Source organism: Cervus canadensis, chromosome 1 (assembly GCF_019320065.1).
Source record: "Cervus canadensis isolate Bull #8, Minnesota chromosome 1, ASM1932006v1, whole genome shotgun sequence".
NCBI lineage: Eukaryota > Metazoa > Chordata > Mammalia > Artiodactyla > Cervidae > Cervus > Cervus canadensis.
In genome coordinates, this window is record NC_057386.1 from 46,325,577 (window position 1) to 46,338,470 (window position 12,894).

Sequence of the window (12,894 nt, forward strand, 5' to 3'; positions counted from 1 at the left end):
TCAAACGCAGGAACGACGACGACTCCCTGCCGCTCGGCCAGCTGTGCCTTACACAAAGCCTTCCCAAAGAACGAATCAGCTCCCCTGGAACCGCGCCCAGACCGCCCCGCCCATCTCCCCGAACCAGAATTACACCCGGAGTCCCCTCTTCGGCGGCCGGGTCACGTGACGGGGTGGCGCGGCCCCTCCCCCAGGCGCTGAGGGTCACGTGGGCCCGCGGCCCCGCCCCGTCGCCCCTGGCCGCGGCAAGGTGGGGCCCGGCGCTCGCCCCGGAAGTGGCTGTCGGGAGCTGACAGTTGCTGGGAAGGTGGCGGCGGCGGGCCCGGAGCAAGATGGCGCTGCGGCCGGGAAGCGGAGCTGGCGGCGGCGGGGCCGCGGGAGCCGGCGCGGGGGCCGCCGGGGGAGGCAGGTGGGTGTGAGGAGCTGGGCCAGGACGCGCCCCGCCGACGCAGGGGCCCCGTACCGGCCACGGGTGGTCGGCGGTTATGGCGGTTTTCGCCCGCGCCGACCCCTGTTCCCTCGAAATTAGGGCTGCGGGAGAAGGGTCGTCCTCCGGTAACCTAGGCCGGAGGGGCGGATGGAGCCTGGGCGCCGGACTCCTGTCCTCTACGCTCGGGGGCTCTGGCAGGAGGCTAGGGTCCCTTTGGCGCGGCTGGCAGCCGGCCGGGTGGGTCAAGGAGGGACCCCGACGCCTCGCTTCTAGCCCGGCTGGATCTGAAGCTGCCAGACTTCCCTTTCCCAGGGCTTCACCAGGGGCCCGGAAAGATCTTTTTCACAGAGCTGGACAGGTGTTTCCAAGATATATGTGTGTATGTGTCCGCACACTGTTCGCCTTTCACCGTCTCGTCCTTCCTTAACATACCAGAAACAGGAAAACCTGAAGACCTTTGCATTTGTTAAAGAGCTCTTGTAGAGGTAATTCTTAACACCTGTCTCCTCAATAAACACCAATTCACTGTTGAACAGCACGTAGGCAGTTATAAGGACAAAGCTTCCAGACTTTTACTTAATCCTTAAACAAATTTGCTTTCTCTGTCATATTTCAGCTGCTAATCGCCAGTGTTTCTTATATCCAGAACGATAAAAGAAATGAATGAGTGCAACCTGGCAAGTTTACCGTTTAAGGAAATGCTTGATTCTGGGACGTTTTCATCCCATTTCTGTTAATGACCTAGTCTGACTTTGTTTTGCTAGCCAACCCGAGGTTCATACACATTTGGAGATAAATTTAGTTTTTTATCTTCAGCATCCCAAATTATTTTTGGAAAACCAAGTGTTAGTTTTTTGATATGCAGGGTTTTAATTTTGGAGTCATGAATACCACAGTGTGAAGCCTTTAAAGTCATCACCTCCTGCAGGTGCTTGTAATATATATATATATATGTATATATATATATGCCAGGAAAAAAAAAAAGCAGTTGCTGTTAAATAAACCACCTGTGTGCGACTCCATCTTTCATTTTCTCTACACGTCTTTAGATTTAAGACTGCTTTTCCCCCCCTTCTGTTTTCAGATTTTCACTGTTGCATTAGTTTTTCAGCATATTTGTTAATTTTTTTTAGCATAATTCATTACTGGCTGGAGAAGACAAATATGTAAATCTCTTTTCTGAACGTCAGGACTGTTTCTAAAATGTTTGTGAGTGGCATTAATTTAATCAAGTATATGATAAATCATGGCACCAAGTTCTAGGGAAATAAAAAAGAATTTGGCATTTTACACACAGATTTGGGGTTTTTTTGTTGTCATTTTGTTTTTCATTTGGGATTTTTGTTTTTTTCAGAGAAGATGAAGGCATCTTCGGTGTAGAAAGTTGAGTGGATCATTTCCTTTAGTCGGTAGTTTAACATGAGTACAATTCTTTTTTCCTAAATATGGCCTGAATTGTGATAGAAGTTAGAACTTTAAAATTTTTGTTTCCTATTTAAAATTTGGTTGTAGTAATGTTGTGTTATTAAACTAGAGACTATATGAGAGAGTAACTCAATTTTATATTGAAAAATGTGTGGTAAGTATTACTGTATTGGAGATTTTCTGAGGCTGAGAAACTATGCTTAATTTTAAAAGTGTACGGCTTTTAGAGACCAGTGGTGAGGGCTGAAGAAGCTAATGTTATGGTTGCAACCTAAGTATATTTTAGGGAAAAAGAAAAAGAACCAGGCAGTCTCTGTCAGCTTTTAATAGAGGAAATCCATTAACCATAATTTACTATATTTCTTAGGTACTTGTCTGTTTGCTAAGAGGCTAAGCAAAAAGCACTGGTATTTTCCAACTTTATTGATGTTATCCTACTTTTGACTGGTATCCTGAATGGGCTACTTGGAATAAATTGTAGAGTTGTATAAAGGGCAAAATTTACCCAAGAGATGAGAAGTAAAAGAGCATTTTTAAAGTCAAGTATATTAGGGGAAAAAAAGTTGAAAAATCTTGGTTAGTCTGTATGCTTCTGGGATATCATTTGTAAGCCTATCCATTTCCTGCTTTTGTAAGCTCCTTAAGGGCCCCCTCATCTTATCTTCAACTGCTGTAGCACATTCTACACACAGAAAACATTCTATAAATATTTGTGGATTCAAGCATCATTGGAGGCAAAGAAGAGCTGTTTCAGCTGGGCCTCATTTTGAGGAAGAGGAAAGGGTCAAGAGATTGTCACGGCGATGGGAAGGCCTAGTGAACAGAGAGTCTTATGAGTAGTACATAGGTCAGTAGGTAGTTTGGGTTGTTGTATAATTATTGGAGTAAGTCATGTTTGTCAGTAATACTCTTATTTTTATTAATTTTTGTTAAAATGTAGTTGCTTTACAGTGTTATGTCAGTTTCTACTTGTACAGCAAAGTGAATCAGCTATACGTATACATGTGTCCCCTCTTTCTTGGATTTCTTTCCTATTTAGGTCACCACAGAGCACTGAATAGGGTTCCCTGAATCATACAGTAGGTTCTATAGTTATATATATAGTATCAGTAGTGTATATATGTCAATCCCTGTCTCTCAGTTCCTCCCACCCCTTCCCTTCTCCCCCTTGGTGTTCATACCTGTGTTCTCTATGCCAGGATCTCTATTTCTGTTTTGCAGATAAGTTCATCTGTATCATTTTTCTAGATTCCACATGTATGCATTAATATATGGTATTTGTTTTTCTCTTTTTGACTTACTTTATGCTGTGTGACAGTCTCTGGGTCCATCCCAGGTCTCTATAAATGACCCAGTTCTCTTCCTTTTTATTGCTGAGTGATAGTCCATTGTATGTATGTACTACATCTTCTTTATCTAGTAATAGCCTTCATTTAGTTTTTGTAGATGTTTTCAAAGTAACCTTTATAGGTCTATAATCTTTGTAATCTTTAAAACTGATTTGAAGTCTCAACATGTTGACTTCTTAAATGCATTGCTCATCAGTTTATAAATCTTAGTGTATGATTAACTTTAAAAAAAAAAACAGTCCTACCAACTTTCAACTTGCAGTTTAAACATTTTATCCAGTTAACACATTACTTAGCTAATACATTTTGTGTGCCGTTCAGAAGAGCTGTTCACTCTTCGTTCAAGCCTCTCTTTGGGTGCAGGCCCACTTGTCAGCAGAATTTGTGGGTGTTCCAGATCCTCTACAAGGCTGTAAATGACACGTAACCAGGTAGATGTCCAACTAGAAATTTGTAAACCACCTTACCAAAAAAGTTGTTGATCAAAGTATTTTAAAGTTAGAAGACTCTGCAGTTTGGGTTTTAGCCCTTCTCCTGGGTCGAGGGGGGTGTCATGCAATAAAAAAATGCAAAGACACCTAAATTTGGCATACTATTCCTGGATCTCACTATGTGCCTATAAAGACTCTCAGAAATCCCCTTCAGATTCTTATCTTCCAGATTTAAGGACTTTTCCCACTCGGATTTTTTCTTCCTCTGTATTTGTCCCATTTTCTTTCTGGTCTCAGAGAAAGAAGTCCTTCATCCTTTTGCTGTGTTAATCCTTTCCTCTCAAAGACCTTGTTTCTCAGTCTCTTTATCTTTTGTGTCCTAAATCTTTATCTCTGAAGGTCCTGTCTCCTGTAATGAAACTGTTCACTCAAAGATCATCATTTTTTAAAACAGTATTATTTATTTATTAACCCCCATTCTTATCAACTTCTCGATAGCATTAGACACTGGTGACTCCTTCCTTAAATGTGGTTCTACCCCAGTTATAACTTTCAGTTATAGTCAGTTTCCTTCGTTGTCAGTGACCATTCCCTACACAGTTTTCACTAAGAATTCTCCAAGGTTGTCTTTTGTTGTCTTCTCACTATGTATATACATCCCTTTGACTCCTTCATCCACAACCAGACCTTAATTTTTTTTCTCTTTTTACCTTTATTTAAAGGAGCCTAGGGGACTTCCTACTTAATCACTCGTGGCCCAGTGATTAAGACTATGTACTTACACTTCAGGGGGCCTGGATTTGATCCCTAGTCAGAGAACTAAGATCCCACATGCCACAAAGTGTGGCCAAAGAATAAATAAATAAAAGAGCCTAGCTAGGTTGATGCAGACCCTTCTCTTGATCCGGATCTCTGGTGGCCTGTTAGATTGCTCCTCTTGGACACCTTCCTAGCACCTTACTCCTCACACCGCTGACATTGGGTTCCTGTCTGCAGTGAACAGCATCTTCGTCCTTGTAGTCACTCAGGCCCCGAATTTCAGAGGCATCTTCAGTTCTTTCAGCTTCTTCAATACTGTTGTCCACCCAGGTAGTTGCTAAGTCCTGTTGATTCTTCCTTTTAAATAACTTTCATTCACCTCTTCTTTTCCATTCCTACTACGCTGGTTATTGCCCTTTTCTTATTAAGATTATTTTAAGTTTCTTTAGCTGATTCTTGTTACTTCAAGTCTTCCTCTGCATGCCTCATTGCCAGAGAAACGTACAGCACATTTCTGATCATTTCCCTGCTGAGAACCTCTGACATCAGGGAAATGTACATCCAAATCACAGTGAGGTAGTCCTTCACACTCATTAGGATAGCTATCATTATAAACAAACAAAAATCCAGAAAATAAGTGTTGGTGGAGGATGTGGAAAAATTGGAACTCTGGTCCTTTGGGAATGTAAAATGGCACAGCTTCTGTGGATAACAGGCAGTTTTTCAAAAAGTAACCAGAGAATTACTATATGACCCAGCAACTCCACTTCTAGGTAGAGACCCAAAAGAATTGAAAGAGGGACTCTCAAGAAATACTTGTACATCAATGTTCATAACAGCATTATTCACAACAGCCAACCCAGCTGTCCATCAACAGATGAGTTGGATAAGCAAAATGTGGTAAGTACGAACAATGGAATATTATCCAGCCATAAAAGGGAATGAAATTCTGACACATATCACAACTTGATGAACCTTGAAAATGTTATGCTAAGTGAAACAAGCCAGATGCAGAAGGACCAATATTGTATGATTCTATCTAAGGTAGCTAGAATAGACATACTCATCAAACCAAAAAGTAGAATAGTGGTTACCAGGGGTTGAGAGGGGAGAAAGTAATGGGGAGTTATTGTTTAATGACTACAGAATTTCTGTTTATGATGGTGAAAAAGTTGTGGAAATGGATCTTGGTGGTGGTTGTACAACATCATAATGCCACTGAACTTCACACTTAATGGTTAAAATGGTAAAATTTTATATTATGTATATTTTACCACAATTTTTAAAAATCTGACTTTATGTACTATTCAGAATCAAACATTTTAAAGGCCTTCTCCAGTCTGCTTTCTTTTCCAATCCTGTGTCTTGTGTTGAGCCTAAATCATTTTGCTGAACACGCCTAGAGCTTCAGCCTCTGAGCTTCTGTTCAAACTATTGCTGTATAGCGTGCCTTTCTTTTAAGATACAGCTCAAGAGGTACCTCCAGAAACCTTCTGAAGGTTTCACCCATCAAATTAGTCTGTTTTCTTCTCATTTCTGTTAGTATTCTGGCCCTCTCACAGCCCTTAGTACGGTCTGTCCTATGTTAAAATTTACTTGCCTGCGTCTGTGTCTTCAGCAAGCCTGAGCTCATTCAGGCCTTTCACGTAATTGGCACCCAATAAGTGTTCACTGAATTGAATCTAAGCCAGCCCTCTCATTTTATGGATGGAGGGATCGGAATCCAGGGGAGTCGCACAGTGACGGAACCAGGGTCAGTTTCAAAGTCTTCCCTCTTCTGGTTCAAAATTCTCCCCCTTGGCTGACCTGCTGACTGTCATGCATACTGTGGATGCTCAACCTGTTTTGATGGTGGATAATTCAATATTTTATTATACCATGGAACAGATACCAGGGCCCTGGCTACAGTTTTACTTATGTAAAATATTATATGTTTTATCTGAAATCTTTGCACTTTGAAGATCCTCATATATTTTTTAAAAATATTATTCATTTAGCTGCATCGGGTCTCGGTTGCGACATGCTGCTTCAGTAGTTGGGACAGACAGGCTTAGTTGCCCCTAGGCATGTGGGGTCTCGGTTCTGCAGCAGGGATCAAACCCGCATCCCCTGCATTGCAAGGCAGGTTCTCAGCCACTGGGCCTCCAGGGAAGTCCCAGTTCTGATGTATCTTTGTTCTGTTTTCAGCTTCATGTTTCCGGTTGCCAGTGGATTAAGACCCCCTCAAGGTATGTGAAAGTGTGTGTTGTGAGCTTTCATTTTTCACTATTTGTTTCTGAACCTGGGCACCAAATGAGTAAAAAAAAGTTCTGTTGCTGCCAAAGAGAGTAAAACTTTCTTGTTGTCTTGAACCTGATAGCTTACTCCTAAAATTTCTCAAAAATTGGGTAATCTGGGAAATAAGAAAAGTTATTCCTCATTTCTCCCAAACTTACTTAGTTATCAAATCAACAGGTTGTTATTTAACCTCAGAGATGAAGGAGACTTTTAAGACAAGAGTATTAAACAAGGGACAAAAATGAAATGAATTGTAGTTCTCTGAATGCCAACTTTCTCCTGTCTTCTAGATTGTTAGCTCTGTGGGGCAAGGGCTGTGTCTGCCTTATGCTCATGAGTATCTCCAGCACCCACATGCTGATAGAAAATAGTCAGGCCTTTATAGATGCTTATGGAATGAATAAATGAACCTCTTTAGTTGTTTTATCCCATGTTTTCTGTACATGAATTTGATCTTACTATAATCATGTACATAAGTGATCACATATTCTGCTTCTGTTTAAACTATTTTAAGTCTCAGTTGTGTTTCTAGCAGTTTGTCTGCTAGGTATACTCCTTCCGTTTTAGTTTCAGACACGGGCCCACCAGTATCTATTCTAGCTTTGTCTTCAAGCATACAGTAGTGAAGGGGTATAATCTCAGCTCATGTTGCTGTACCACTGGGACAGAACATTGACAGAAGAATATGGTTGTCTGTCTTCTCACTTCTCCCACTCCTGTATACCCACTTCCTCTCCACAGTCCAAGCCTCTCTGGAAACTGGCCCTTCTCACAAAGCCAGTGTTGACCGGTTATGGTAGGCCTGCTACAGAAACAGAGACTCCCAGGTCACCAGTAGAGATCAGTGATAAAGAGCAGCTCAGTAGCAGGTAGTCAGTGTCTCCATTCATAATCAGTGATAGAGGCTGAGTTTCAGGTAAATTTTTCCAAGGGTCAGTTGTATTCTTTTCACTGGACTCACGCTTATTCATTATTTAAGCTCTCTGTAATTAGATGTGTCCTAGATTTGGATCAAGTGGTAGGAGGTATGCTGTTGTTTAGGAAGACATCACAGCATTTTGTGTTTATTTTTGTGGCTCATTTTGCATTTTTATAAACTTTCAAGTAAAAATCTACATATGAAGCAGAGGAACAGGACAAGGATAGAGCCCAGAAGGTTGCCTGATATTTTTTTCTTCTAGAATTTGCAGCTGTTTTCGAGGTTTTTTTTTTTTTTTACAGAGTGTGTTAGAGTGGACTTTTTGATCTTTTGAAGACTTTAAATTACACATGGGTTATTTCTGAAAGTCTGTACAAGGAACTGACAAGAAGAGTGGCCACCAAGGTGAATGGGAGACAGGAGAGAAATAAGACTTGTTTTTCAACTGTATGTACTTCTGTGCCTTTAAATGTTATGCCATATCTTTGACTTACCTGTTCAGGACTTAAATAAAATTATGAAAATAAAACTGTAGGTCCAAAGGCATCAGAGGGGTAACATCCTCCTGTGCTATATCCAGTCTCTGCATTCTCATTGTCTGTGATGCCTCAAGGCCTTCGCATTTGGCGTTCCTTGTCTAGAATGCTCCTCCCTGGTAACCGTGTGGCTCACTCCCTACTCTTCCAAGTCTTTGCTTAAATGCCATCCATTTGGTGAAACTTTTCTGACTGTGAAATAGCAACCACTTTTCTCCCTGACTTTCTTACCCCTTACCCTCACCTGATGTCCACTTATTTTTTTTTTTTTTTATCTACCCCAGTTACATGAGAGTAAAGACCTGGCTTTGTCCAATGCTACATAGCTAGAATGGTATCTGACATGGAGTAGGGCTTCAAATATTTGAATAAATGATTAATATAAATGAATAATGCCACTGATCAGTGTTACCTCAAATGTAATATGCATGCTTCTGATATTAAACTAAATATCCTTGAAGGTACACACAACCCACTAGATAAACATGGTAGACTTTACCAGACCTTTAATTTGTTTTAATCAAAATTTGATTCTTTTAATCTTTATACTAGAACTAGCATGGATGTGATCTGTAGTACAGTGTAAAATTAGGATGAAATCTGTGTTCAGGTTATGTAGGGATTTTGTTTTATTCTCTGTTGCATACCAAGTATTTAGAACGGTGCCTAAAATATAGTAGACATTTAGTATTTATTAAATCCCTGGAGGAATGTACTTTTCATTCTCCTTTTGGGATTATTACTTTGGAAAAATTTGGGAGGTACTATACTATAAATCATATTTTCATCCATTATATACTTTGCATGCCGATAGCTGTTTTGTGGTATTAACTATGTAAGGAAAGAAAAGAGAAGTACCATTTCTTTAAGCATATTAGGTATTAAACAGTCTTGTGAATGTGAAATCAAGGTACAGAAAGAAGTTAAGCAAGTTTGCCCAAGGTCCCAAACCTAGCAAGTGATATTTTTAGTCGGCTTCAAGAGTTCATGCTCTTAACCTACTTTTGTATTAAAAGTGGCTTAATTAGTGTTAACTCTTAACTAGTTATTTGCTGCTGCATGGAAAACTACCCCAAAACTTAAACAGTTTACTATTAAAATAGTAAACCACACTGTGTCTGGGAGTCAGGTATCTGGGAGTAAGCTCCCTGGGTGGTTTTGGCTCAGGACCAAGGAGATTGCAGTAAAGATGTCAGCTAGGACTGTAGTCATCTAAAGGTTTGATGGGGCTGGAAGATCTATTTCTGAGATGGCTCATTCACATAGATGGCAAATTTGTGCTGCCTTTTGGCAGTAGGTTTCAGTTCTTGCCACATGGATTCTCCATCCTCCCAAGGACTGCTTGAGTATTCTCGTGATGTGGCAGTGGCTTTCCCAACAGCTGATCCTAGAGAACAAGGATGAAGCTGTACAGTTACTGAGAACAAGCCTGGTTTCCACAGTGTCCCATTGGTTATACTGGTCAACCCTATTCAGTGTGGGAGGGAAGGACAAGGACATGAATGCCAAGAGACAGAGATCCCGGGGGGTCATCTTGAAGGCCAGATAGGTCATATTGTGTGTTTTTTAAGTATGCGCAAAAATTCTGTACAACAAGTATTATTATCTTCATTTTACAGATGAAGTTTTGTTAGCTTGCCCAAGACCACAAAGCTAAGTAATTCAAAGCAAGTCTGTCTCACGCCAGAGCCTGTGCCTCTTCCTCTTTACTCTGCCACCTCTCAACAAACAAGTCCATTAGGTACTTAGGGTTTTAAGAAAGTAGACTAAAAAAACAAAGAAAGTAAACTGTAAATAAAACACATTGACCTTAACGATACCTTTGTTTTTCAGCAGGGCTGATGCCGATGCAGCAGCAAGGATTTCCTATGGTCTCGGTCATGCAGCCTAACATGCAAGGCATGATAGGGATGAATTACAGCTCTCAGATGTCCCAGGGACCTATTGCTATGCAGGTACTTGCCTCTTTTTAGCCAGTGTTTACAAAATTATTGTCAATTGTCTACATACCAAGCTACATACTCAGAGCTTAATGTTATATTTAGAAATAAGTGTGGTCTGCATCTTAGGTGGCTTCCTTGAAATAAAGTGAGTATATGCCCCTGCCAGCCCACGCCTCCACGGGAGACCCTCGCTGGCTCCCAGGCAGGTCTGGCTCAGCCTGTGGGTCACTGCTCCTTTCCCCTGGGTCCTGGTGTGCACAAGGTTTTGTTCGTGCCCTCCAAGAACCTCTGTTTCGCCGAGTCCTGTGGAGGTTCTGTAATCAAATCCCACTGTCCAGAGTCAGATTCCTTGGGGGTTCCCTGTCCCTTTGCTGGATCCTCAGGTTGGAAAGTCTGATGTGGGGCCTAGAAGCTTTGCAACAGTACGGTACCTTCTTTGGCATCATTGTTCTCCAGTTTGTGGGTCGCCCACCTGGCAGGTATGGGATTTGATTTTCACGTGATTGCACCCCTCCTACTTGCGGCTTTTCCTTTGTCCTCGGCCACGGGGTGTTCTTTTTTGGTGGGTTACAACATCCTCCTGTCAACGGTGGTTCAGCAGCTAGGTGTGTTTTTGGTGCTCTTGCAGGAGAAGATGAGCACATGTCCTTCTACTCTATTGTTTTGATTACAGGAGAGGGCTTTTTTTTTTGTCATGTGTTATTTAATTAACATTTTTAATTGATTATGTTTTTAAACAATTCTTAAAGGAGTCTTTTCTTGTTAAGTAAATAGAAAACCTCATTTGTTATAAACAGAGGATAACCAAAAAATAAATATGGTGAATCAAGACAGTATTACCAAATTCTAGCTAGATGCTATTACTCATTGGAGTTGATAAACTTCATGTTTACTTTCTCTTCATTTAGAAAAAAAGGAAATTATGTCTACAATTTACCTGTAAATGGCTCGACCAAAAAAAAAGTAAAGATGTATAGAAACAGAGCAAAATGTTAATTTTATACTGTTCTTTCAAATTTTCTGTTTTCAATTTAAAAAAAACGAAGTGTTAGGTGAAAGTAACACTTAAGATGAGACATAAATGGGAATCTGATTGAGAGTTGCGACGGAATTAAAGAGAATTTTCCTGCTGTCATGCTGAACATGTGTTCCTGTATAAACTGGTCATGATCACAGATAGTGTAGATTAAAGGAAATAATTCTGGTTTGTAAATGATTCTGTTTTGTTTTGGTTTAGAATCGGTGAGTGGAATTGATAATATCATGATATAATTAGTGCACCCTAAGAAATGGGCTTTATCCATATCCATTTAGATTTCCATATCTTTGTAAATTATCTTCTTCAGCCATGGTATCCATTTAAACCAAGGAAACTGAATCCGGAAGTCAAATCTTTGGTGAAGTTCAAAGTGTTAATATTATTTTTTAAAAAGGGAGAAGGAGAAAGAAAAAAGGGGGAAAAAATCATTCACAAATAAACCAGAGTGAAAGAATTTTGTATTACTAATATTTTAAGTGCCATATATATCATTTTTACCTAATATTTTCTATTTCTGCATGTTTTATATATATATTTGTACAAGAGCACATGTATATAACTTATAAATAATGTTGAGTTAATCAGAATTTAAGTTTAAACCATTGTCACATTGAAGTCATTTAAGCAAATAAAGTTTCTATGTTTGTAAAGATTTAGGAAAACTTTCAAATCATTTTTTTTTTAAATTTTATTTGCTTTTGTAAAATTTTTGTCTGTGCTGGGTTTTCGTTGCTGCGTGCGGGCTTTTCCCAGTTACGTCTGGTGGGGGCTCTTCTCCAGTTGCGGTGCATGGGCTTCTCACTACAGTGGCTTCTCTTGTTGCAGAGCACGGGCTCTACACACGTGTGCTCAGTAGTTGGGGCACAGGGGCTTAGTTGCCCCATGGCATGTGGGATCTTCTTGGACCATGGATTAAATCTGTGTCCTCTGCATTGGCAGGTGTAGTCTTAACCTCTGCACCATCTGGGGAAATCCCCAAATCATTCTTTATTCATCTCCAGTAGGAAGAAAATAGGAATAAATTAAGCTTTTGTAGGGTTTAAGTTCAAGTTACTCAGCTTTCACTAGGTTATGCTGCAGAAACAAAAATCCCTAAGTCTCAGTGACTTACAGAAACAGATGTCTCATTTGAGATACATGTCCGTTGATGAGTTGGCTCTGACTCAGCTCCGTGTTCTTTATCATGAGACCTTTACCTAGGACATCCCTGACTCCTGGCATAAATGAAGAGATGACCAAACCCTGTGATGTCTTTTAAAGCTTTCTCTCAAAGGTAGGAGTTACCAGTCACTTCTGCTTACAAAGGTAACGTGGCCCAAACAAGAATCAGTGGGGACTCTACCAGGAGGAATGCACACCACATAGGGATGTGCCAACTTCTTATAGTAAGGGCAGCAAGTCATTGTAAACAGTCCACCCAAGAATACCGTGTGTTTCTCATTAAGATTTTGTAAGCTTCCTGTTGAAATCTTAACAATTGATACAATTTTAAAATCAATTTCACACTAAATATTGTTTTCTGACTTGCCTGTGTGTGCTCAGTTGTGACCCCATGACTATGGCTCTCCATTCTTTCTGTCCATGAAATTTCTCCAGGCAAGAATACTGGAGTAGGCTGCCATTTCCTTCTCCAGGGGATCTTCATGTGTCCAGGAATTGAACATGCACCTCCTGAATTGGCAGGTGGATTCTTTACCAGTGCACCACCTGGGAAGCCCCTTCTGACTTATGTAATTATCTGAAAAATGTGTTAAAGAGTTTGAAATAACCAAAAACAGTAAGGATC

At 40.5% G+C, this 12,894-nt stretch overlaps 1 protein-coding gene across 15 annotated transcripts in view; it reads left to right on the forward strand.

The window, feature by feature from the left end:
- The first annotated feature begins 236 nt into the window (after window positions 1-236).
- Window positions 237-12,894, forward strand: part of SYNRG (synergin gamma) — an 87,110-nt gene continuing 74,452 nt past the window's right edge. For 7 of the 15 annotated variants that reach the window (XM_043481519.1, XM_043481535.1, XM_043481597.1 and 4 more), the window contains exons 1-3: window positions 238-409; window positions 6,582-6,622; window positions 9,960-10,081. In XM_043481519.1, the coding sequence (XP_043337454.1) occupies window positions 333-409; window positions 6,582-6,622; window positions 9,960-10,081 (240 nt within the window). In that variant the 5' untranslated portion in view covers window positions 238-332. Of the gene's footprint in view, window positions 410-893; window positions 916-6,581; window positions 6,623-7,892; window positions 7,996-9,014; window positions 9,868-9,959; window positions 10,082-12,894 lie in introns of those variants that run through there. The other 8 variants (XM_043481581.1, XM_043481589.1, XM_043481526.1 and 5 more) reach the window with 6 other exon arrangements.